The sequence below is a fragment of the Mya arenaria genome, chromosome 4 (assembly GCF_026914265.1).
Source record: "Mya arenaria isolate MELC-2E11 chromosome 4, ASM2691426v1".
Classification (NCBI taxonomy): domain Eukaryota; kingdom Metazoa; phylum Mollusca; class Bivalvia; order Myida; family Myidae; genus Mya; species Mya arenaria.
Genome location: NC_069125.1, coordinates 26,544,004 through 26,570,332, shown reverse-complemented (window position 1 = coordinate 26,570,332; position 26,329 = coordinate 26,544,004). Strand labels below are relative to the sequence as shown.

At 37.4% G+C, this 26,329-nt stretch overlaps 1 protein-coding gene across 1 annotated transcript in view; it reads left to right on the top strand.

Annotated features, from left to right (window-relative positions):
* Positions 1-26,329, top strand: part of LOC128231907 (tumor necrosis factor receptor superfamily member 11B-like) — a 40,185-nt gene that overhangs the window by 6,715 nt on the left and 7,141 nt on the right. Inside the window, exons 2-3 of the mRNA XM_052945150.1 lie at positions 7,446-7,887; positions 25,103-25,267. Of these exons, the coding sequence (XP_052801110.1) occupies positions 7,464-7,887; positions 25,103-25,267 (589 nt within the window). The 5' untranslated portion in view covers positions 7,446-7,463. The remainder of the gene's footprint in view (positions 1-7,445; positions 7,888-25,102; positions 25,268-26,329) is intronic.

The following is a 26,329-nucleotide window of genomic DNA, read 5'->3' as shown; positions in this document are numbered from 1 at the left end:
CTTTTTGGTCCATGACCTTCACTGGCTTGTCAGAAAATGGTGAAAGGCTGGCTCGATTTATATAGTCGGGCCATAAAAACACTGATCTCTCGCCGATCTGGGCAAATTTAGTCGGTCAAAGATCGTTTAAATCGTCCGAAGAACGTTTACTTTCGGGTTTCTGCGGCTACCTGCGTCAACATAAGCCTACATTCGGCCACTCTCGCGCGAAGAACGGCGTAAGAACGGCGGACATCGGACGCAGAGAGCCGAAAGCGTCCTCTCTCGAGCCGGGATCGCCCATTTTCGGTCCCTCTCGGCCGAACATGCGCACGAAATGCGGGTCTCTACCGGGCCTTTGTCTTGTAACTGCGGGTACTTGCGCATACTTGCGCCCCTGAAACGTGTCGATCGCTCGAGGAACGTCCGTGAATCGTCTCTCGCCGTGGTTCATTGGTCGGGATTCAATCGGCTTAAAAAATGGGGACGTTGGAGGCGATTCAGGACGTCAATCTGGCCGATCAAAAAATAAATCATCGGGGATAATCTGGAACAGATCGGGCCGATTGGAAAAAAAACAATCCTTGGTGAAATGGGGGCATAACGGTTTAAGTTATAAAACATTAATTTCCAAACGGAAGTATTAACATCTGCGATCTCACCTTTTGTCAGCAATCTTTTATCATTGGTTTGCAGATAATTATGCAAACATTTGCTCTTTCCAAGACAAAAAATAAATAAGTTGTGAAAATTGTATATCTGTGAGAGTGCAGCTTTAAAGAGCATGCTAGTGTTTAGATTTATTGTTTGTGGAATCAAATAGCACAAGTAAATTTATGTACTAAATGAATAATAGTTTAATTTATAGTTCTCATTGATATAACACATAGCCCCTAGTACATTGTACATGTTGATCTAAGATTTCGGGCTTGAATGGGGTCAGGGCAGGAAAATTGCATGTTCATACATTGTAATTTCCAACGCCATAACTGTTTGTTTATTTAAAGAAAACGAAGCAATCCCCACACCCAGGGACTGCAGTATGGGTTTACCAGCTCAGATGACATCATGACTTGAGTTCAAATTGCTGCAATTAAAGGCACATCTAGATATCTGAAGTTTTCAAACACTGTTTTAGCAAAATTCAATAAATTACTGTTGCGAAACTAAAGCTTTTTTAGATCTACATGGATGGGTGCAAAGTAGCTGCCAATGTACTGCAACACCTGATACATGTTGCCTGGAAAATTAACTAATTCTGAGCACTCCAAATGTCACGGTACTATTTAATTCGGAGTGCCAGAAAAGAAAGCTACTGGATTCTACTTTCAATGCTTCTTTCTGTATGATATGTTGGACCAGGATCATGAACCAACAACCTTTTTGCAACAAATTAGGTACGGTGCTATCAGGACAGTTACAGAAGACAATACAAGAATGGCCAACCCTGTGAATTTATTGAGCCATCTGATGCATACAAATTAAGATGGAGAAAATAATTTTCCATATTTCAAACTACTTCCTTCTCATTTTGTATGCACTCTGACATACCGGTACATATAGTTGTCTTTTACAAAGATTGTTCAAAGTGTGGCACTTTGGTTTAAAGCTGCCCTGTCCAAGGGGTGACAGGTTTTCTATATAGAATATAATTAAATTTGGTATTCCATTCTCACTAGCAGTGGAATTTACTTCTGACACCATGTTATGAAAGTTGCTGGTCAGTGTATATAAACACAATTCAATGTTTAATACTTTAATGATGATATACATCTAATGATAGTCAACACAACTCTGCTGTGTACCGTCAAAGCCTGCAGCAGTAATAAGACTAAGAAGTACAATGTAGTTGTCTTTTACAAAGATTGTTCAAAGTATGGCCCTGTGGTTTAAAGCTGCTCTGTCCAAGGGGTGACAGTTTTTCTATATAGAATATAATTACATCTTTGAAAATCTTCTTCTCTGAAACTGCAAATAACAGACTTTTGATATAATGATGTATAATATCATTAAGAGGCCCTTTATCAAGCTTGTTTAAATTATGAAGATTGGGTTGCATCTTGCCCCGGCCCCCACCCAAGTTTTTTCTATATAATTAAATACTTCAGTTTTCAAAAAGGTTCTTCTCCCAATAATTTAGTTTAGAAACTTCATTGTTAATGTCAACTTTAAAGGATCTAAGTTTCGTTATATTATTCAACAAACTTGACTGTCAGTTAAATTAAGGCATGGCCGCATTCAGCACACATAGTGGTTTGATGTACATATATGCATGTGTTTTGAGATATGTAAATCTAATGCAATAACATACATAAATTATAATGCTTATTGTTTGGAAATATAGTACTATGTGTACTGTTTATCATACGCCAGACATGTAAATTGATTGGTATAAGTAACCGTGCATTATTTTATCCAACACATAAATTTCCCTTGAGGACCCCACAGATAAGGAACGCAGCTCGGCGGTCAGGGCATTCATAGGGGGCTTGAGCGGTTAGGGTTTAGACGTAGATAGAAAATCAGATATTAACCAATTATTGTTTATTCATTTTCTAAAGTGGATATAATACAGGATTAATGAATGGAGGATCAAGAACAGGTAAATGACATACTATTAATAATGTTTTTATTGAAATTGTTTACTTTGAAAGCAATGAAAATTTATAAGGTTTCGGATTTACCGAAAGTAGTTCTAGGAAATATATACACTTCGTCATAAGTCATATGCGGTAAATGCCACAAGAAACGATTCACATATACATTGAGTAATAAACATCACAAGTTAGTAGATACCATGCCAACGTTTATTACAAATATGTGAAATATTTGTGGTAGATACCATGCCACAAATATATATATATATATATATATATATATATATATATATATATATATATATATATATATATATATATATATATATATATATATATATATAATGATAGACATATACTATCATATTTTGTAGATAATTTATCAACAAATATAACTAGCATTATGCAACAATTGTGGTAGATACCATGCCACTGCATTTTGTACATTTCGGTAGATACCATGCCGCTATGAAATGATATTTATTAGTGGCAGATACCATGCCACTAATATATGGGCATTATTATACAGCATATTAGCTGACAGCCTCCACGCTATGCCTCAAGATCCCGGGCTTTTGGCTTCAGCTCAACCCTGAAAAAGAGTATAATCATGCTTATTCCGGTAAACAGGCGGTCATTTTTATTCCCGACAAAATAAAAGAACTCGATAATACTTCTTTTATCTTAAATATAAGCTTTTTGGGTGAAATTCAGCTGAAAATTGTTGAAAATGTTCTACTTTCGTTTGTAAACATGCATGTGTTTGATGGGAAAATCGGTCTTATTACTCCATAAACAATATGTTTACAAAATAACCGAAATACGTGTAAAGATTAAACATATTTATATGGCTTAACATTCCCCAAATTTCTCAAATAAGCCCTCACAATTGTGATATTAGATAAAACAAGCAAGTTCGCTGAATTGATATCCCCCGACTGATTTTAGGCAAAGTTCATGGATTGGAAATGAAGTAGGAAGAATATTCCTATATTAACATGAAATATGTCTGCAGAGAAATGGACCGTTATGAAAGTTGGAGTTAAGTTGGTATTTGTTTATAATTATTTGAAATAAACGTTTTGTATATAGAGTAACATTTGTAATGGTTTCTATGAATTTGAATGATTTCAAAGTGAAAGTTCTGACGGAATGACGGAATGACGGGTGGACAGACAACGCCAAAATAATATCCCCCTCCCGAAAGCTTCAATTTGGCTGGGGATAAAAAAAAATCATGAATAGGAGCTTCATGTTGGTGATTATTGATTATAACCTATCATAATCGATCATAATGAAAGTTGATGGAAGTAAATCATCATTAAATACATATATTTTTGTCATGTGTTCAGTCATACATGTAAGAACATAAGCCGACCAATCACTACCATGAAATGGTTTCGGATAAGATTTTTGTAAGATTTGACCTAGTGACCAAATATTTTATCACATGTGACCCAGTTTTCTAATTTTTTATCACATGTGACCCAGTTTTAAACATGTCGAAGAGTTCATCAAGGAAAACATTCTGATCACGTTTCATGCCTCTGATGTGTTCCAAAGATTTTTCTAAGATTTGAGCTAGTGACCTATTTTTTTACCCTACTTTTACAAGCAGTCCATATTTCATCAAGGGGTACTTCCTGACCAAGTTTAAACATAATCTGATCAATCATTACCATGATATGGTTCCTGACAAGATTTTTCTAAGATTTGACCTAGTAACCTAATTTTCGATAATATGTGACCCAGTTTTATATATGTCTAAGAGTTTATCAAGAAAAACATTTTGATTAAGTTTCATGAATATTTTACCATGTATAATGCCACTAGTTTGTTCCAAAGATTTTTCTAAGATTTAACCTAGTTTTTGACCCAATGTGACCCACTTTTACTAGTGGTCGATATTTGATCAAGGGGAACATTCTGACCAAGTTTGAACATTTTCTGACCAATGCCTACCAAGATATGGTTCTGGAAGGACGGAATGAGAGACGGACGGACAACGCCAAAACAATATCCCCCTCCCGAAACCTTCGAATCCGCGGGGGATAATAACGAGTCATACTTCGTTTCATGATGATGTTCGTTCTTTATATACAGCTCCTAAAAGTGTTGGAGCCACTGTTTCGCATCCGTGTATTTGTAAACCCCTTTTTGTAAATTTTGTTGTAGCAGCCAAATTTCACGTAAGGTTCCACTATCATCTCGTTCCTTTATACCTACTAATAGACGGAAATATTCAGAAATTAAAAAATTCTGTAAGGTTTTTTTCGGCGAAGTGGTTCCTGGCAATCATGTTAATTTAATAAATATGATGATGAATATACCGTGCTAACACTCTTTCCGCTCTGTTTAACATTGTCAAAAAACAAGAACGCTACTTTTGTTTCTGCATAAATGTTGTGCCTGATTTTGACTTGTAGGACTATTCGTTATATTTTATAACCATACTGTATCTTTAATTTAAAGATTAATTTAAAGAGTTAGATCTAGCTGCTCGATGGTTGGAAGAACCAAAGAAGGACTAATACTATGAGTTTTTTTGGAAGAAAAGGGAGAAAAATGATGACTTAATGATCCGAAATATTGATTTTGGTATCCTAATGTTTAGATTCCTTCGACTATTCGAAGATTAAGGAGAGCTATACTTCTCACCCAAGCGTCGGCGGCGGCGTCGGCGTCACACCTTGGTTAAGGTTTTGCATGTAAGCACCTTTAAGTCAATATTTCAGTAAATACATCATGTATTGCATTGAAACTTTAGATATGCATTCCCAACTATCTAATCTACGAAAATAATGACGTTAGATAACACTTATTTGAATTTAATGCAAATAATGGGCCTTTATTATTTATTGTAAACACTGAAGAGGTTACATTCTCTCCTTGATCACCATGAAACTATGTCAGAATGTTTGTGTTTATGAAGTCTATGTCAAGTTTGAAACTGGGTAACCTGAGCTCAAAAAATAGGTCACGAAGTCAAATCATAGAAAACATTGTTAAAACACTGTTGAGGCCATATTTTCTACTTTATCTATATGAAACCTGGTCAGAATTTACTTCTAACAGCAACGTGAGGTTTGCAACTGGGTCATCCGTGATATTAAAAAAATCATCCGTGATATTAAAAAAAACTTGGTCACTAGGAAGGATCTAAGTAATATATTTTTAATTCCAGCAGGTATAAATGTTTTGATTCCATGATTATATTTGGATGTGAGTGAGATGTGAAACCCAAATTTTAGTCCTGTTTGGCATCATATAACCTGAATTGGTATGCGGTAAAGCCCATATAACCAATTCACCATCTTACTTTAACTTATATGATCTAAAGTAGCTGAAATGAAGATGATCCTTTAAAATTGTGGTCTAAGGCTGAAAGGGAAGAGTTTTCTCACAATTGCCCACGCCCTGAAAACACTTATTTCACACTTGAATTGGATCAGGTGAGCGATACAGGGCATTCAGGGCCCTCTTGTTTTATCTTATTTTTCTATAATATTTACTTTCATAGTTTTCTGCAAAGACCTTTGTTAGTCATTCTAATTGCAATTGGGCGTTTTGACATTTCAAAAACCTTACTCTTTGACACTTCTCAATTATCTCAGACTTAATTTTGGCATTTCCAAAATGTGCCATATTTAAGGTTTTTCTAAAGTCTTTGTCATTGAATAAACAAAATTATTTCTTCTTTAATTGGTCTGCCAATGCCATCATGCATTTATTTTCCCTTCCAGGTTAACATTGCAGTTGTGTGACATGTATTGCAAGTCAATCCTTAGTAAAATAGCATTTTTGATAACATGCCAGTGCCTGAAATAGAAAACATAAAATACAACAGAAATGATAGGAATGAGGCTTTTAATTATTTCAAAAGCCTGTACAATTTAAGTATTCACAAAATGCTTCATGCCATACCAATTTCAAGCTGCATCCTTACAGATTAACTGTTTTGACACCTTTTTTATTATTGTCTTCGAGCCAATTATTGGGGTGGCACTAAAACTTTATGATACTGGGCTAGGTGATACTGGGATATTATCAAATGATATTTCATGGTTTCACATGACCTGGTAAACACTTGCCTAATGAAGGTATGGTAATTGTCATATTAATTGAAACATTTTATGTTGATTATGTTTTGGGGCTGAGAGTTAAGGTGAAGGTCAAGGTCACTGTTATTAAAAATAGAAAAATGGTAAGTACTGAATGACTCAAGTAACTTAAGTAAGGGTCGAAATAGTGTGACCAAACTTGGTATATAGGACAAGTTTATGGAGACCTTTCATTGGATTGCCTTTTGTCCTCCTAGGGTCACTGTCACTGTAAATAAAAATAGATTACCATTTGGTACTGAATAACTTCAGTTATGGTGGACATACTGTGACTAAACTAAAATTGATATGTAGGAAGAGTTTATTGAGGACTTCCATGGGATTGTGTTGTGAGCCCCTAAGATCAAGGTCCTTGTTTCAAGTTTCTTATGTCAATTCTATTGGGAACTGGCCGAGGTGCCCCCCATCCCCCCCCCCCTTTAAAAAAAAGTCAAATTAAAAATTATGAAATTGAAAAAATCTAGTAAACAAGCATACAACATTGATGATAAGTCTGAAGAGAAAAGTAAGGGTGTTGGAAACAATTTGACACAGATTAAGCCCAGTAGATTGATTTTGTCAAAGTATCATTTTCATTTAAAGATATGTGTTCTGTATTTCAAGAATAATCCATCACCAAGATGATCTGATCATAAGCTAATAAAATGTGTGCTGTATCCATATTATAAGCTTAGAAATTAAATACATTAATGTCAATTAGTTTTGTCAGTGTATCATTTTAATTAAGGATATGCGTTCTACTTTTCAGGAACTATACTTCACCAAAATGGTAAGTAAGAAGCAAGTGGCTTGTTGTGTGTTAGTGATGGCTGTATTCACAACAGGAGTGCTAGCACAGTTAAATGACACTCATTATGCAATAGAATTTCATGGTGTAACCATCCATTGTAAGCTGTGCCCGGCTGGCACTTACTGGATTAATCATTGTAGTCAAGACGGTGGCCAGACAGGATGTCAGGAATGTCCTGATGGAAAGTATAAAACGGATAATAATCGAGCGCTTTATTGTGAAAGGTGTACTGAATGTAAAGGAAATGATCAACCATCAGGTGAAATTTTGAAAGAGGCGTGTTCGCGATTTAACGACACGAAATGTGAATGTAAACCGGGGTGCTACAGAGAAGAAGGACAGGTGGGAGACTGTCGAGGAGTGTCGCCGTGTATGCCGGGATATGGCGTGAAAAAATTGGGTATGTTGCTTTGCCTTAACTCAAATCATAGGTACAGATATATTTTTACATGTATACATAAAAGGGTTGCTCCTAAATGGATTTAACATAAGAAACAAAACTGCAGGATAAGTCGACCATGGAACAAAGTTAGGAGTTTAATTGACTCTACACTTGTTAAGCAGCCATCTTCATTTATGTCAAAGCAGCTTTTCTCGTATAGTGATCGTAGAATCGGAACTGCCTTTTAATTTGTATTCGTACTGATACAAACAGATAGCACCAGACTACTGTTATTTTAGCTCACCTGAGCACGAGGTTCTCAAGCTATTGTAATCGCCCTATGTCCACCGTCCGGCATTATCATTTATCTTTTTTAAAAATCTTCTTATCTGAAATCATGAGACCTATTCCCTTGATATTTGGAATACAGCATCATGTAGTGGTCCTAAACAAGCTTGCTCAAATTATTGCCCAGTGGTCTCAGGTTTTCTATGTATTTATATTTATAAAGTACTGTAATATCTTTGAAAATCTTCTCTGAAATCGTATGGCATAGACCTTTGATATTTTGTATATACTGTCTCATGTAGTGGTTCTTAACCAAGACTGTTTCTCTGAAACTGCAAATCCATGACCTTAATATCTGGTATATAGACTCAAGTAGCGGTCCATTACAAAGGTTGTGAAAATAGTATTCCTTGGGTCAATGCTGACCCGCCCTGTTGGGGTCCCAGGTTTTCTATATACTTACATATATGGTAAAATTTAGAAAACTTCTCTGAATCTGCATGGCATTAAGACCATTAGTTTTGGTATGTAGTGTAACATCCGTCTCATACGTTTAAAGTTAAATGATTATTAACTGTCGATGATATGTGGTGGATCACTGCTTACACCAAGTAGTTTACCCGGTGAGCCAAAGTATATCTGTGGTGAATCACTGCTTACACCAGGCCTAGTGCCTGGTGAGCCAAGGTATATGTAGTTTAGTAATGATCAGTGATGAATATTCGAAAACGCAAGTCCGTTTCTCAATTAAACGTTATTTATTCAAGTTAATCTCAACTCCACAAAGCTAAGTCAATAATTACAATTGCGGACATGTTCAGTGGACAGTTGACGAGTTGATCAATAGTTTAATAAAGTTAAGTTCAATGTAATTATAATGATTATTTATTCTTATATAATAATATGCGAGGTTCATTTACTTAATAAATGTGCGCGTTGATTTAATTATAATACGTGTCAAAAGAATATACCTCGCATGTTTGTTTTCAAGATGTTGAAAATAGTTCAAGTTTCAGAAATGTCAACTGTCCCAAGCTCGAACTTGACACTTCTTATATACCCGCAAGATGCTGCAGCAATGCTGCAAGGCTTTTGATTGGTCTGCAGGGCTGCAGCTCACATTTGCAGGTGAGAAGAAGGTGCCAAGGCTCGAGTACAATAAAACAAGTAAATATGAAAAGTCTTGCTAGACATTCATAATAATAGATACATCAATCGATCGAGAATGACAAATTGCATCCTATTCGAACACTTAATTAAACAATCTAATTATAATGAAACAAATATCTTAATGCTGCAGAAATAATATTATCATTCATCCGCGAAATAGTGTCATAGCAACAATCGAATCAAATAGTGCGGTCGCAGCATTGTAATTGTAATCTGTAACATGAGCACATTTATATAAAACATTAATAATAAAATTATGCTTGAAACAATTTAACTTTACAATTCATACAGGAAAATTTTACTCCAATGAATAAATATCTAATAAATATTACTGCGCTGTAACCCAACAGTTAAAATGGCGGACATATTTGTGACAGTCGTGTGTACTTCAAATTTATAAACGGGTTATACAGCTTCGATTCAAGGTATACTTATGGAATTTATATCTGAATTGAAATTGTAATTATCAACATATTCATTTACTACAAGACTTCTGGAATACTCATAAAAGAAATGGAAAAACAGCGATAAGACAACAGAGTGTAAGTAAATTCGGATATCCGGACAATTGTTAAAATATAAAGGGGGTACAACATATTACATTTCCCCCACCTTAAAGATATATTATTCTCCTGAATAATGAATTTGAATGAAACTGATTTTAACAATTTAACAAAGATTTGAAATATGGATCTTTCTTAAATGTAATAATTAAAACATTTTTTGAAAGTAAAAGAACACTTGAAAATTTACATCTTCTTTCTTCAGAGACGGAGCGGCACATCGGAAATCGCTAGATAGACATCATCATCACGGGAGTCGGGGGCCAGGGACAGGAAAGACTGAACAACGCTCTGCAGGAAATCTACGGGGCTCTTGATTTTGCCAGAGGCGATGTCCATAATGGCGTTATGATTGGTGTATGCCATCTTCGTAATGGGGTTACGTGTTGGAGGGATAATGGATCCAGGAAGCACAAGGCAGTGGTAGCGGAGAAGGAGTTCCTCTCTAGAGGGCAGGGGTTCTTCGGTCCGTTGGATGGTTCGGGAGATTAAAAGGTGTTCAAGTAACATGGTCCTCTGATCGCCAGTCAAAGTTTTCCAGTTGGATGGAGGCCATGTCAAACCGGGTCCTAAAGTGATGGATTGTGGTTTTATAGATGTCCAATCACGTTTGCCTGGTGGAAGAAGGGGAATTCGTCCAGTGAAGAGGAGTGACTTTGCACTACTCTCAAGAAGTTTTGTGGAAGTTAGTGGAGTTGGGATGTATTCTGGTGGGAAATTGTTTGTGTTGGGGGCATCTGTGGCTTCTTGAAATGTTAAGATGGAGTATTGTGTGTCTGTTGTTGGAGGTACGGAACGTCTAGTGGGGTTAGTGTTGTCGCTCAGGTGGGGAACTGTAACTAGGTGATCTTGCGATGGAGATTGTGTGACGGGAGTGTTGAAATCCGAAAAGGGGGAGGTTCCATTGAAGGATGCGATGCCGAACAGTGATGTTGCTGAAGGTAACAGTGATGGTGATAGTGGTGTGGTGGTCTCGTTCAGATGGTCATTCCAGATGGTGGTTGAGAAAGGCTTTTCTCGTGGTGAAGGTTGAATTGTAGATGGTTTTCTATCTGGAAGAGCTGTGGTTTCGGTAATGGATGAGTCAGTGAAACGCGTGTTTGATGATGCTGGTGGTTTAGAATGATCATGTGAATCTCCATTCGATGTCACTGTTGTAGCTGATTTCTTGTGTGGTGATCGATTTGGGGGCGTGTTGAGATCTGGTGTGGTGGGCGCGTCAACTAGAGGTTCTGAAATGGAGATGGGGGTTGGCGATCGCAGATCATTCAAGTTGAGTGGCATGGATACTGTGATTGATGACATTGGAAGTGCAGCTGAGTTGGATGTCGTTATCGGTTTGAACTGGTGCTTCTCAGAATGACTGTAGGTACTACTGCTAGGGGTGGTGTATGTACTGGTGGTGGGGTTGAAAGTGGAAACAGGCTGTACGGAGTAGATAGGAGATGCAATTCTAGCAGTTTTGAATGAAGGGAGGGTCTGTCGTTCAGTTGTTCGAATGTACTCTTTGCTGATACCAAGAATAATTGAAGTCTGGTCAAGGGCGTCTGGCGCAGGTAACCAATTGCCACCAGAAGGTATCGACGGGACTTGGCAAGAGGTCATCATACGGAGAAGACGGGCGTTTAATTTATTATCAGATAAGATGTTAGGGTTGAAATGTGCCTTGATAAGGTCTTCTCCAACCTGATAGATGACCTCCACGTGGTTGGTGCTCATCAGGACAGAGGTGATTGAGTGCTCAGTGTTTTTTCTTTTTAGCGCAGGTTTCAAGTGTGACCAATGTCCTTCCCATACTCTGGAGGTGTTGTGGGAAATTGCCATCTTGGAGATAAGGGAGCGCATGAGGATGGCCTCTTCGGACGAGTACTCTGTTGCAGGTTCAATGGAGAGGAAGGTTTTAGGATTGGTGCAGCAGTAGGCGAGATTTGATGTTGCTAGAAGTTTTGGGGGGATGGAGGAATGTTGGTGTGAATGCTGGCCCCGGATGTGCCGTCGTAGATCATGTGGATATTTGAATTCATTAGGAGAGGAACAGCACCAAGGACACATATATCTCAACCGTTGGTGGTCAGTTTTACTGATGTGGTTTTGTAGCTCTCGCTTATTCGCGAACAAATTGTCGCATACTTCACATTTCCAGTCTGCAATAGAAGAAGAGGAGCCTGGTTGAGTATCACATACTCAGAACTCAATATACATTAGCAAATCTCTCAACTGTCCACCATGTCCAACACTTAGATAAATGCATTTCTTTCAACATCGTATGTCGAAAACACTAATATAACGCGGTCACGGTTGATCAGGCCGTTCTTCCTACAAATGTCGGGTGCACCCTATAACAGGAACCTCGCAGGTTCAAATAAAACTCGACGATGTTGTTAATAATTTTATCTCTCTAATAAGTGTCAATCCGCAGATTAAGGACATGTGCTTCACTTGACCAGCAAGTGGAATGTTTTTGGTTTGTTTTCGCTTTCTATTAAATGACGATTGTGGTTCAAACCAAACCAGACACCTCTGTACTTCTTGTGTTTGATAATGTGCCTTCAAGTGTATATCTCCTCTTTGTGAATAATTCATGTGAAACAGTGTTGTGATTCTATATGCTGTGGTGTCTACCATATTATCAATTTATTTTTATACAAATGTACATACACTGTATATACGTGGTGCAATCTCAATTGTCTTTATAATGTAGCAATATTATGTACATGTATGGGTTCTAATATCCCCGTTGTGCAGTGTTATGATGTTGTTCAGCAGGCTTATTTCCCTGAACAATCGACAGTGTAATAAAAACGAACAGCTTTACGCATTAAGCATTTATTTACAATTATCTATAGGAATGGCGTATTAACCCTGCCTATATTTCTTTTAGCATAACAATTATATTTTCAGCCATGCAGGTTTATGTAAACCCCGGTACAATCTCAGACGGTCCATGTGAAATGGTCTGGCCAGGGACCGCTGTGATGTTTTCACGAAGTACACCAAGTCGTCAATTTTCCCTGTCACCAGACATGGGCCTTTCCACTGGGGTGAAAGCTTACTACAAACCCCGACTCGCTTTTGCTTGTCAAACAGCCAAACCGCATCCCCTTTGATGAAAGCGCGACGTTTTGCAGTAAGGTCATAATGACGCTTCCGATATTGCGCTTTGACACGTAAAGTCGTCTGTGCCATCTTGTGAATGGTTTCAAGTTCATTGTGGAGAGCTGAAACATATTCGCTATAAGAGCCACATGGCTCATCAGTGTCAGGTGGCAACCCAACACTGGCTTGAAGAGGGAGAATTATTTCCCTCCCAAAAACCATCTTATTTGGGGTCACCCCAGTGCTGGCATTCGTAGAGGAACGGTATGCCAACATTACTTGTGGCAGAAATTCATCCCAATTTCGCTGATTTTTATCACAGTACATTGTAAGCATTACGGCAAGAGTGCGGTTGAAACGCTCAACATTACCATTTGATTGTGGGTGTTGTGATGTGGATTTTGTGTGATGTATTTGAAGAAGTTCAAACATGTCAGAGAAAAGCTTTGACGTGAAGTTTGTTCCTAGATCAGAGTGTACTTGCAAAGGGACCCCAAAACGGCTGACATATACATCAACAAAAGCTTTTGCAACAGTTTCCGCCTCTTGATTGGCAATTGGGATGGCTTCTGTCCATCTTGTGAAACAATCACATACCACAAGCACATAGCAGTTGCCTTTGCTACTTTTGGGGAGTGGCCCAAAGATGTCAATTGCCACACGCTCATTTGGTCCTGAAACTCCAGCGACGCCAAGCGGTGACTTTGTTGGTTTCGATGGTTTGCGAGACGAACATAAGTCACATTTGTTGCAATAATCCTGCACATCGTCCTTCATACCAGACCAATAAAATGTTTGGCGTAAACGTTCGAGAGTTTTGTTTACGCCAAGATGTGCAGCTGACGGAATGTCATGACTGTATAAAAACACTTCGGCTTTGTGACTGTCTGGCACAACTATTTGACGGTGACTTTTGTTGCTGTCATCATACCAAATTCGATACAGTATGCCATTCAGAATTTCTAGACGGTCCCACATACGCCAAAGGGTTTTGACCACTGCTGACTTGTCACTAACAGATGACCAGTCCGGTTTTGAATTGGCTTCCATTGCTTGGATTATGTAGCAAAGTGAAGTATCATTTGATTGGGAACAGGAAATGTCACTTGATGACCAATTGGGAATTTGGGCCATAGTTGGTTTTAGTGTTGTGTTGTTCCGGACACTCGATCTAGTCACTACACGGGCAGCAGATATATGTGGGGAGGTTAAGGGTTCAAGAACTTGCGTAACATCAGAAATATCAGATGGATCATCAGAACATGAATCGTGTTCTTCTTCGTTCCCACCTTGTTGTTTTGCGCACTTTGTACAGGGTGCTCTTGACAGCGCGTCTGCATTTCGGTGTTGTAGTCCTGGACGATGTGCTACTGTGAGCGTATACGTATCTAGCTCTTCGAGCCATCTAGCCACTTGGCCAGTGGGTTTCTTCAAATTTCTCATCCAACTAACTGCTGCATTGTCAGTGCGGAGCAAAACTGGCTGACCATATAAGTATGAGTGGAAAGCTTTAAGTGCATTTACCACAGCCAGGAGTTCTTTACGAGTGACACAATAAGACTTCTCATGACTATTGAGGCTCTTACTATAGTAAGCGATGACAACTTCTTGACCATTTTGACATTGTGATAGGACAGCCCCAGTAGCCATATCACTTGCATCAGTGTCAAGAATGAAACTTTTACCGGCAACAGGGTAACCAAGAATTGGAGATGTTGTGAGAGCAGTCTTCAGCCTCTCGAAAGCTTGTTGACATTCATCAGACCACTGGAACTTAACTCCCTTATTTGATATTTTGTGTAACGGTTTGGCAATTGCTGCGAAACCACCGACAAATCGACGATAGTAGGAACAGAGTCCTAGAAAGCTTTTAACTTCCTTAGCAGATCGTGGTGTTGGCCAATCTTTAACCGCTGAAACCTTTTCTGGATCTGTAGCAATACCAATCTCAGATACTATGTGTCCCAAGAACTTGACCTTTTGTTGAAAGAACACACATTTCGATGGCTTGCACTTTAGGCATGCTTCTTGTAGGCGCAAGAAAATGCGTTCAATACGTTCAAGTCCCTCTTGCACAGTTTTGCAAGGGACAATGATGTCGTCCATGTAAAGCAGACAATCAACCCATTGAATACCTCGTAAGACGTTCTCCATTAGTCTTTCAAAGGTGGACGGAGCATTGACGAGGCCGAAACTCATTATCGTAAATTGGTACAGCCCCATCGTTGTTGAAAAAGCTGTTTTCTGTTTGTCATGCTCGTCCATAGCCACCTGCCAATACCCTGAGTTTAAATCCATAGATGAGAAGAACTTTGACCCTGAAAGAGCATCAATACAGTCGTCAACTCTCGGGAGGGGATAGGCGTCTTTTATCGTGACTTCATTGAGTTTGCGGTAGTCAACACAGAACCTGGGACTACCGTCTTTCTTTGTTACTAGCACTACCGGCGATGCCCATGGGCTTGAGGATGGTTCAATAATGCCACGTTTCAGCATTTTATCAATCTCCTCCTTTTCAGTCGTTCGCTTTCCTATTGGAAGTCGACGAGGTGGTTGTCTAATGGGTGCTGCGTTGCCTGTATTAATGGTGTGCTGGACAAGATTAGTTCGGCCTATATCTTCAGATGATCTTGAAAAAACATTTTGATATTTTGTGAGTAACTGTGCAAAATCAACCTTTTCATCTTCATTTAGATGAATTGAGCTTCTCTCATACATATCAATGAGATGAGGAGGTAGCGTGTCACAATTTACTTGTTCTTGCGCAACAGCAATACGATATGTCTCTTTGTCAGGGTCAACATACGACTCGCATGTACCCAAGTTGGTGTTTTTATGGACGGTAACAGGAGAAGTTCCGTAATTAAGCATTGTAAGAACAGGTTCACTGGATGTATCAACGATACCACCTATGATGCAAATTTCTTGCTTAGCCATGAGATGAAATGATGGCTCAACATACCCTGGTGTTGTCAGATGTTCCTTTTGCGGTATTTTAACGGGTACCATCATTTTCGAATGAGGTGGGAGTTTCACAGTTTGTTGGAGCTCAACACGACACACTTGATTAGCTCGACCGCCAGTCCAAAGAGGGACAATGTTGTCACCCATGACAAGACATGAGCGTTTGTAATTGATACTTTCTACATGAGAACGTAGAAAGTCCTGACCAAGAATACCATCTGCTTCAATACCACATACAACAAAGGATTTATCTATACGCTCTACGCCCATTTGTACTACAAGATTAACAGAGCCAGTGACACTGATTGATTGCCCATTGACAGATTTAAGACAGTTTTCCATAGGACGAAGTTGAAAAATTTGCTGTGAACCCAGCTTCTTGAGTGTGTTTTCTGATAGAAGAGATGTAGTGGCTCCGCAGTCAATTAGAAAATTGATTTCTGTAGGACCAACATTGCAAGTAACATAAAACCCATTATCATGTTCATTGAATTGTAAACCAGAGCGAGCAGTATGCACCTCTTCTGATTTCACATTTGTTTCAGGCCTTTGTGTAAGAAACGTCGACTCTTGGCCCATAGTGTCGACGCGAACTAGTTTTCCTGATTGTTATATGTGCGCCTTGACACATCGTTTGAGTGTTGTGATCTATACATGTTTGTGTCATTAGAATGTTGTCTTTGTGGATAGTTTGCTTGTACCCGACGGGGATTAGCTGTATACTGTGACCTGTTTCTAGCCTTCCTGTTTTGGGGACATGTCGCCTACAGATGATCAGACATATTGCAGCCAAAACACAGTCTTTGTGTATTTGTTTGTGTGTGACTGGAGTTATTCTCAAGCTTATCAAGACGTGTTGCTATTTGTTTAAGTGTGGTTTCTATCCCATTATCAACATCAACTGCTCGGATATGTGGTAGATGTGTACCCACTATAGACTCATAACGTTCTATGACTGTTACGGCCTCATTTGTTGTGGTACAGTTGTGATCAATGCATCTACACTTCATTTCAATTGAAATAAGTTTGTAAAGTTGGTTCAGTGCGAGACGCTCTTGAGATTGGTGGTCAAAATCAGTGTATGCTTTTTGTGCAAGTTGACGGAGATCATCAGCCAGAGAAGAAATGCTTTCTCCTTTTTGTCTGTGTCGACTTTCAAATTTATTTAACCATGAATATTGATGGTTCCCATTGGTGCCGAACCTCTCTGATAGCCTTGAAGACAATGTGTGATAATCACGACGCTCGTGTTCGGTCAAAGACATATAGTAATTTCGGGCAATGCCGCGCAAGTTTGATGCTAACATCAATACTTTAGTGCGATTATCCCAACGAGAAAGCTCGGCGCAATCTTCAAAGTGTGATGCATACACTTCGAAACTTAGTGACCCGTCATAGGTGTCTGGTTTGATTGAGAATTTTTGCGCGTGCATCATTGGTGTCGAACGGGGTGCGAAATCGCCGCGATTTGAATACGAGTTATCAGTATGCACGGCATACTCATTAGCGTTATTCGTACACTGATCATAAACATTTCTATCAGATTTGAGATGCACGTGACGTCTGTCGTCGGTATGCTGAGGGGTACTGTGTGCATTCATAATTTCACTTGCCGGCATCGACGGGCCGGTTCTTGACCGGACGTTGCTACTTAGCGCTTCTGAATTTGAACGATGATCACGCTCGTGTTGGATGCTAGACATATCAATGAGATTGTCATTTTCCTGAGAATTTGCGGTGTGATCATTATCTTGAATAAGATCTACATTATCAAATGAAATCTCAGGGTCAGGTGATGACGTAGCCATTTTATTCTTCTCAACTACTGAACTAGAGTGGGGTATTAGTATGAAACAATATTAATCTATGATTAAAAGTTTAAATGTTGCTCTTTATTTCCTACTAGATCTATATTTCTCGTGTACTGAATTAATATCTCAATTTCATATACACTCAATAAACGTATGAAACAGTGTCATTGTTGTTGTTCGTATCACACAGTTCTCATTTAATGAAAACCGCACTTCTGACACCAAAATTGTAACATCCGTCTCATACGTTTAAAGTTAAATGATTATTAACTGTCGATGATATGTGGTGGATCACTGCTTACACCAAGTAGTTTACCCGGTGAGCCAAAGTATATCTGTGGTGAATCACTGCTTACACCAGGCCTAGTGCCTGGTGAGCCAAGGTATATGTAGTTTAGTAATGATCAGTGATGAATATTCGAAAACGCAAGTCCGTTTCTCAATTAAACGTTATTTATTCAAGTTAATCTCAACTCCACAAAGCTAAGTCAATAATTACAATTGCGGACATGTTCAGTGGACAGTTGACGAGTTGATCAATAGTTTAATAAAGTTAAGTTCAATGTAATTATAATGATTATTTATTCTTATATAATAATATGCGAGGTTCATTTACTTAATAAATGTGCGCGTTGATTTAATTATAATACGTGTCAAAAGAATATACCTCGCATGTTTGTTTTCAAGATGTTGAAAATAGTTCAAGTTTCAGAAATGTCAACCGTCCCAAGCTCGAACTTGACACTTCTTATATACCCGCAAGATGCTGCAGCAATGCTGCAAGGCTTTTGATTGGTCTGCAGGGCTGCAGCTCACATTTGCAGGTGAGAAGAAGGTGCCAAGGCTCGAGTACAATAAAACAAGTAAATATGAAAAGTCTTGCTAGACATTCATAATAATAGATACATCAATCGATCGAGAATGACAAATTGCATCCTATTCGAACACTTAATTAAACAATCTAATTATAATGAAACAAATATCTTAATGCTGCAGAAATAATATTATCATTCATCCGCGAAATAGTGTCATAGCAACAATCGAATCAAATAGTGCGGTCGCAGCATTGTAATTGTAATCTGTAACATGAGCACATTTATATAAAACATTAATAATAAAATTATGCTTGAAACAATTTAACTTTACAATTCATACAGGAAAATTTTACTCCAATGAATAAATATCTAATAAATATTACTGCGCTGTAACCCAACAGTTAAAATGGCGGACATATTTGTGACAGTCGTGTGTACTTCAAATTTATAAACGGGTTATACAGCTTCGATTCAAGGTATACTTATGGAATTTATATCTGAATTGAAATTGTAATTATCAACATATTCATTTACTACAAGACTTCTGGAATACTCATAAAAGAAATGGAAAAACAGCGATAAGACAACAGAGTGTAAGTAAATTCGGATATCCGAACAATTGTTAAAATATAAAGGGGGTACAACATATTACAGTAGCTTCATGTAGTTGCCTTTCACCAAAGTTGTTCACATAATGTTCAAATGTTGCCATTTTGTCAAAGCTGGCCACGCCCCCCGGTTTCTAGGTTTTCTGTATATTTATATATATATAAATCTTTAAATCTTCTCGGAAACTGCATGGCCCTGACAACTGATATTTGGTATATAGCGGTTAGTAACTATTTGCATCCAAATCAACCAGTGACTACCTTAGCAATCAATGCTTTTCTAAGCAACCAATGACTTCTTTATAGCAATTGCTTAAAAAAACATAGATCATGATCCACAAAAAATAATTTGTGTATTTCGAAAGAGAAAACAAAATGAATGTGAACCGTTCTCTCTACATGTGCAAGTGGCTTTATAGTGCAAGTGAAATCAAATTTAATGGCATTTCCAGTAGCGTGCATGTATATGCAAGATGTTCATATCAAGGCGGTATCTGTTAAAGCTGCACTCTTACAGATGAACCGTTTTGACACCTTTTTTTTGTCTTAAAATGAGCCAATTTTTGCATAGATATCTGAGAACCAGAAATATAAGGCTGCTGACAAAGAATCAGACCACAGTTTCTCATATTTCCTTTCGAAAGTTGATGTTTTATGCCGAAAAACTCATTTTTCTTAAAGAGTTAGTAACACTTTGGCCACAAAACTTCAATTTTCAAACGTAAATATTAAAAACTGTGATTTTATATTTTGTTACCAGTCTTGTACTGGTTTCCAGATGTTTATGCAAAGCATTGTTCATTCCAAGACAAAAAAAGTTGTGAAGACGGTCAATCTGTGAGAGTGCAGTTTTAATTACGTGTTGCCCAATTATAATTGCTCTTTGTAACCTTTTTCTTGTCTGGAACATAACTAGAAAACTACTGAATGGAATTAATTAAACTTCATACAATGGTAAAGCTCAAAGAAAGGAATGTCTGTGTACAAGCACCATAACTGTGATTTAGCAAATTACTGAATTAATGCCATTTGTTGTGCTTTTTGTTGTCAGACTTTGTCTGTATAATAACTTGAAAACTACTGGATGAAATTTTGATACTTCATACATTGGTAAAAAGCACAAATACTGAAAGTGCTGTGCACAAGAACTATAACTCTATTTTAACTTATTACAGAGTAATAATTTATTATTCCTAGTGATGTTCCAATGATCGATTATAATCGAAAATCGATTGTTTGGGCCTGACCTTGGCAACAATCGATTGTATTTGGTTATAATCGGTCATCAAAAAAAGTAAAATTAATAAGAAGTAGGTTTTAAGATGTTATCTTCAACAAAATGGCTGATGAAAGCCACAATGAGCAAGAAAATGAACAATTTGTTATACAACAACACTTAATAACTTCAATCATAGACATAACACATATGCATATAATGATTAAGAGTTTAATACTGTATATAAATAAAACTACAATTTAGGTACTATCTGGTATTTAAAAAAAACAATTGTACTATTGAATATCGGTTTCCTTAGTGGATAGTACATAGTCAGCGTGACATCGTGATTGCATTGCCAAAATCGTGAGAATCCCGACTAAACCGTGAAACTTGGCAGGTATGCAATAATATTGTTAAATTACTATAATTTGTTAAGTACTATCCCGATGTATTCGGTAGGGTGTAGATGTCAAAATGGGTACCACACTAGTCAAACAGTATGCAACGTCTGGCCTTCTTTGCAGTACATTACAAAGTTACCGCTATATATCCCGCAATTATTTTGAAACTTAAAAAAAACTTCATCTCAACGTTTGCGATAAGCATTGGCAGGTTTTAAATGACAATTCCAAATGTCTTATATTGTGGAACATGCAATGTTATTACTAAAACCTGGTACTGCTAGGGTCCGAGAAAAAACATGGATGCAAAATCAACCAATCACGATCTTTATTGTGAGTCAGGTGCGAAGTTTAAATTGTATAAGGACCAACACTTTTTTTTCGGACTGATAAAACTTTGGAGGCTGTCAATGACCGTCACGTTTTTAACTTTCGTGATTTCTACACTTTAAAAGCCTTTGTATAATCATCACCAAATTTGGTAAGAATGTGTATTGGCATAATTTCTCTGACAAGCTTAATAACCAGCCATATTGCTAGAGTCACTCACTGTTTACTTATAGATTTACCTAAAATCGTTCTTGGCCGATCAATAATTTTAGAATCATTTGACAATTCATCACCAAATTTGGTCAGAATATGTATGCACAAAATGTCTTAGTCAGGTTCGATAACCAGCCATGTTGCCTCAGTCGCTCCAGAGTGTCTCTTGATTTTGCTTTTACAGTGTCAACTCACTGAATTTGTCTTAATGTACCACTTACAACAAACCTACAGCAAACTAGGATGGGCATATTTTGTGACATTTGACGCTCTTGTTTAAGAGTGAATAAATTTTCAGCGACGATTACCATATTGCAAATATCATATTATCATTTGCCACTTTGTCTTCTATATAAATTATATTAATGTAGCTTGTTTCAAGTTCTGCAACCTTATTAAGGTTGTGGTAAACAGGGTATTGATAAGACAGCAAACACTGACTATGGATTTGTCTGAAACGACCGTTGGCGTGTTGCATTTAAGTAATGAGGGCATGAAGTTGAGCTTTTTTCATCACTTCACTGTTCAATCCAAGCTCAATCAAGTGTGTGTGTACTTGAATAATTGTCTTTGACTTCTGCTGTCAAATATGGCTTTGTGTGCTCTGACTGCTCATTAAATGCACTAGTAGGCAAGTATTTTGAAGCCTCAATATAGTAATCAGAGGTTCATTTAAAGAGTCTTGCTGATGCATGTGCGGATCCTGTTCAACATTTGAGCTGACTTCACTAGTAAAGAAAGAAGAGAAGACTTTTCAATTCAGAATAACACATCAACAAACCCTTCATATGTATCATCATTGTTATACGAACCATTTCGGTACATTTAAATTTCTTTCACTATGGCAAACCTACACCAATTCAAAAGTGATCTATAACTCAGTTTTACATGCCTTTTTCTTTTTTTATTAACACATGTCAGTGTATAAACGCCTGGTTATACCATCTTAGACCATTTTGGCTTACTTTCCATCTTTATAGGTTTTGAAAGTGAATGATTTGTGATTTTAAAAAAAATGACTGAACATTAAGTTTCTCTAACGTTGTTTAAGTTAAAAGGGACTAGACACCAGCTGATTCAATTGCAAAGAAGGGAAAATTGTCGAACACTTACATGAAATTGAAATCATTGTTTACAACTAAAATATATATTATGATAATGTGCTACAATTTAGTTTTAACTACCTATCTCTTTCATAATTTAAATGTGGTATGATAATATATTAAAAAAATATTGAATATACATATACAATTATGTTCTGACTAAACGAATTAGACAGTTGTAGCTGTGTCTCCTAAATTGTCGTAGTGTCATAGTGAATACTTAGTTTATCCACTGATTTATACAGGTTCTCAAAACACACATGCTTGGTGGCCGGTAGACCTCAGAGGTTAACCATTTTGACTTATCTATGATGACCTCAAATCTGATAGTTTCTATTTTTGATTGATAAGAAATATGAGTTATAATGTTCACCCTGTAATATATATTATCTAAAACAGTCCAGGATTTAAAAAAAATGCATGTTCAAAAGTCAAAAAGGTTAATATTTTTTACTTTGTGATACGAAAATGTATGTTTTCCGGAAGTAAACAAATCAGGCTTTAACTATAAAAATGTCTTTTCACGCATGCGGTAGAAATTATTTGAATGAATTTAAAACGTTTTGCGTTGCCTTTACACTCGATGAAGGAATTATTTGCGTATTTGGCAATTTCTTTTGAGTGAAATACGCACCTTATTTGGGGCACAGTTTAATGAAGGGGAAACCTGCTTTAAAACAACGTAGACACAAAGCCCGATAGACAAATATCAGTGATCTGATTGATTGATGGAAACTTTTGAAATGGATTACCACTGCTGAAAATGACAGTGCATTGGTAAAACACATTTTGGACTTTTTAGTGTGTGAAACGATCATGTGACTTACAAGGTGTTAAGAAGAAAAATAATTTTTAAACGGGAAAGCTAGTGAGACAATATGACTGTTGTGTAGATTGTTGGAAAATGATGTATTATTGTCCATATTCTAATTCACTGCTTGTTTTAAGAAATACTGCATTTGCCGATTTTAAGACTATCTAGTGTGTAGTCCCTAGAAAAGTAGGAACTTTCTATCCATGAATGGTGTTGGGGTCGTGAAGGTCTAGAAATCTTGCGTGAAAATTTGTCAGTTGACTATTCAATATATAATATAGGAAAGCTATAAATTTAGTAGTGTCTGACATATGCATTGCATCAGAAATCAAATCCCATTGACTCTTAGGTGAACGATTCAGGGCCACAATGGCCTTCTTGTTAAGTACTACATATTTCATAGAAATATCTACTTCCATAAAATTATGAATACAGTCCCAAACAACTGTAAGTCCATCTTCTGATAAATGGCTTCATGGCATTGTTTTACTGCCCAAACAAATAGCACCATGTTGACCATCGATTCAGACATTGTTTACACTGAGTACTTTAAGTAATGTATAAAGGTTGTTATTATACTCTTCCAGAAATGAACGGTTTGATGCGATGCAAGTACTTTTCACTTTTTAGTGGTCCACATTTTCTTGTGTAAACTTCTAAATGGGTCAACCATTGTTTATTATGCCCCCCTTCGAAGAAGAGGAGTATATTGCTTTGCACATGTCGGTCGGTAGGTCGGTCGGTCCGTCGGATCGTTGCAGGTTTGGCCTGACTAGTTGATGACACCTTTTGATGTTGGGGTCATTGGGTCAAAGGTCAAGGTCACATTGACCTTGATTGATAAAAAGTTGTCAGAGTGATAACTCAACAATGCCTGTACTCATGGCCCTCAAACTTCACTTGCAGGTTTGGCCTGACCAGTTGATGACCCCAATTTATTTTTGGGGTCATCAGATCAAATGTCAAGGTCACAGTGACCTTGAAGACAAACTCGACAATTCCTGGAGCTATGGTCATCTACTTGACATGAAGGTTGGGTCTGACCAGTAGATGACTCCTCTTGGGTTTCATCGGGTAAAGGTCAATGTCACAGTGCCCTTTAACACTAAAAAGTAAACAAAGCTTCTCCCAGTGATATCTCAACAAAGCCTGGACCTATGATCATCAAACTTGACTAGGGGCTTGGGCCTGACTTGCAGATGACCCCTTTTGATTTAAGGGGTCATCGCTTCAAAGGTCAAGGTCACAGTGACCTTGAATGCAAAAGCTTGTCTGTGTGTAAACTTGACACTGCCTGCACTCATAGCCCATACATATTTTTTATTCAATTGTCCAAATAATCCTGACAACATGGCGCTCAGTGGGGCATAGTGTTTGACAAACATCTCTTGTTGGTATTTTTTTACCTAATTTAAATCAATAATGGCTGTCTGCTGATTTTCTTTTAATAAATGTATTGGAAAACTTTTGAATTACTGCTTTCTCATAGGACAAAAGAAAATGTTGACCACTAAATGTCTCTAGTGGCAGAATTAAACATGAATTTTGTGAAAGCTGATATATCAATTCTATTTATTAGCCACATTTATTTCAAGTTCATTTAAATATAATTTCAGCCAATTTTGCCATGTTTAGTAATGATGATGCGATTATGATATAAATCTGTTTTTGTATCCATGATTTTAGTATATAGTGTAACGGTAAGCAATGTCGTGACTGAATGCAAACTTAAGTCCATAATTACGAAAGCAATATTGAAAAACTACTTAAATTAGACATGTTCTTTATGTTTTATAATAAAAAAGAACTAAGTTATACTTAAATGTCCCTACTTACAGCGAACAGTCACAAAGATACAACATGCGAGAGATGTGTTAACGGGAAGACCTTCTCCAACATCAGTTCCGAGGTGATGCCATGCCTGAACTGTTCACTTTGTCCTGAGGGATGGGTGCAGAGAACTCCATGTAACGAAACTCAAGACACTGTGTGCATTTCAAAAGGTGATTTATTATTGTAAATACATATATTTACATTAGGATCATTTAAGCTTATCAGCTCGTTTGTTCTTCGAAAGAGGGTTGACGTAATGTCAGACCCTTAAAGGCGTCGGCCTCATAAATGTGCATCCCGCTGAAACTTGAACTATGGCTAAACTCAAAAATCATTAAAACTTAGTACAAATATTGCCAAAGACTGAGTACACACATGTATAGCAAGATCCATAACTTCGGCTTTAATAATGTTTAATTAACTCCCCCTGTTTTATTCAGTTACAGACAAGTGTTAAGGGTTCGCTCTGCAGCGCATTCGTCCTAAACATTAAGCTGCCTGGAATTTCAGTTAGGTTTTGCTGGCGAGAATACTCAAAAATGATTTTAAAAAGTTTTAGCTTCTCATTCAATCATTTTGTTTCAATCTCAAGGACTTCTATTTCCCCTCTTTATATTCTTCTCCATTGATATCATATCAGAGTTCGTTAGATTAAGCCTTTAGCTCATTTGAAAAATCAGGAAAGAGTCCTCTACAACTGTTCTTGAAGCTGTATTATAAAATATTGCTGACCAGGCATTAACAAAAACACAACAAAAGATCCAAGTAAAAATTAAGACGCTTATTATTGATGATCTGAAAATTGTTCCTTCAAGGATATTGTCAGAAGTATAGCACATTTTATCGTAGAAATATTCAACCAATTTTATAATGATATACCTTCAAAGACGCACTCTCACAGATTGACATTTTTGATACGTATTTTTTCTCAGCTATTTTGACATCATAACCTTCAATTCAGTCATATAAGATTATACATATCTTGCATGGTTGCTCGTATAAGATAGCTTCATCCCAACCCAAGCGTAGGGTGTTTTGCGGAAATGAGGTTTACCGAGTTTCCGCAGAACACCCTGCGCGAGGGTTGGGATTAACCTATCTTACACGAGCGGCTATGGTAGATGCTTTATCTCCTACCTCCGTTAAACAAGATAAAGTTAAAATAGATATGTGGTAATTCGTGGTTGTCATGGATATGCGCGAAGTGATTCAGATTATGTTTCTTGAATGCA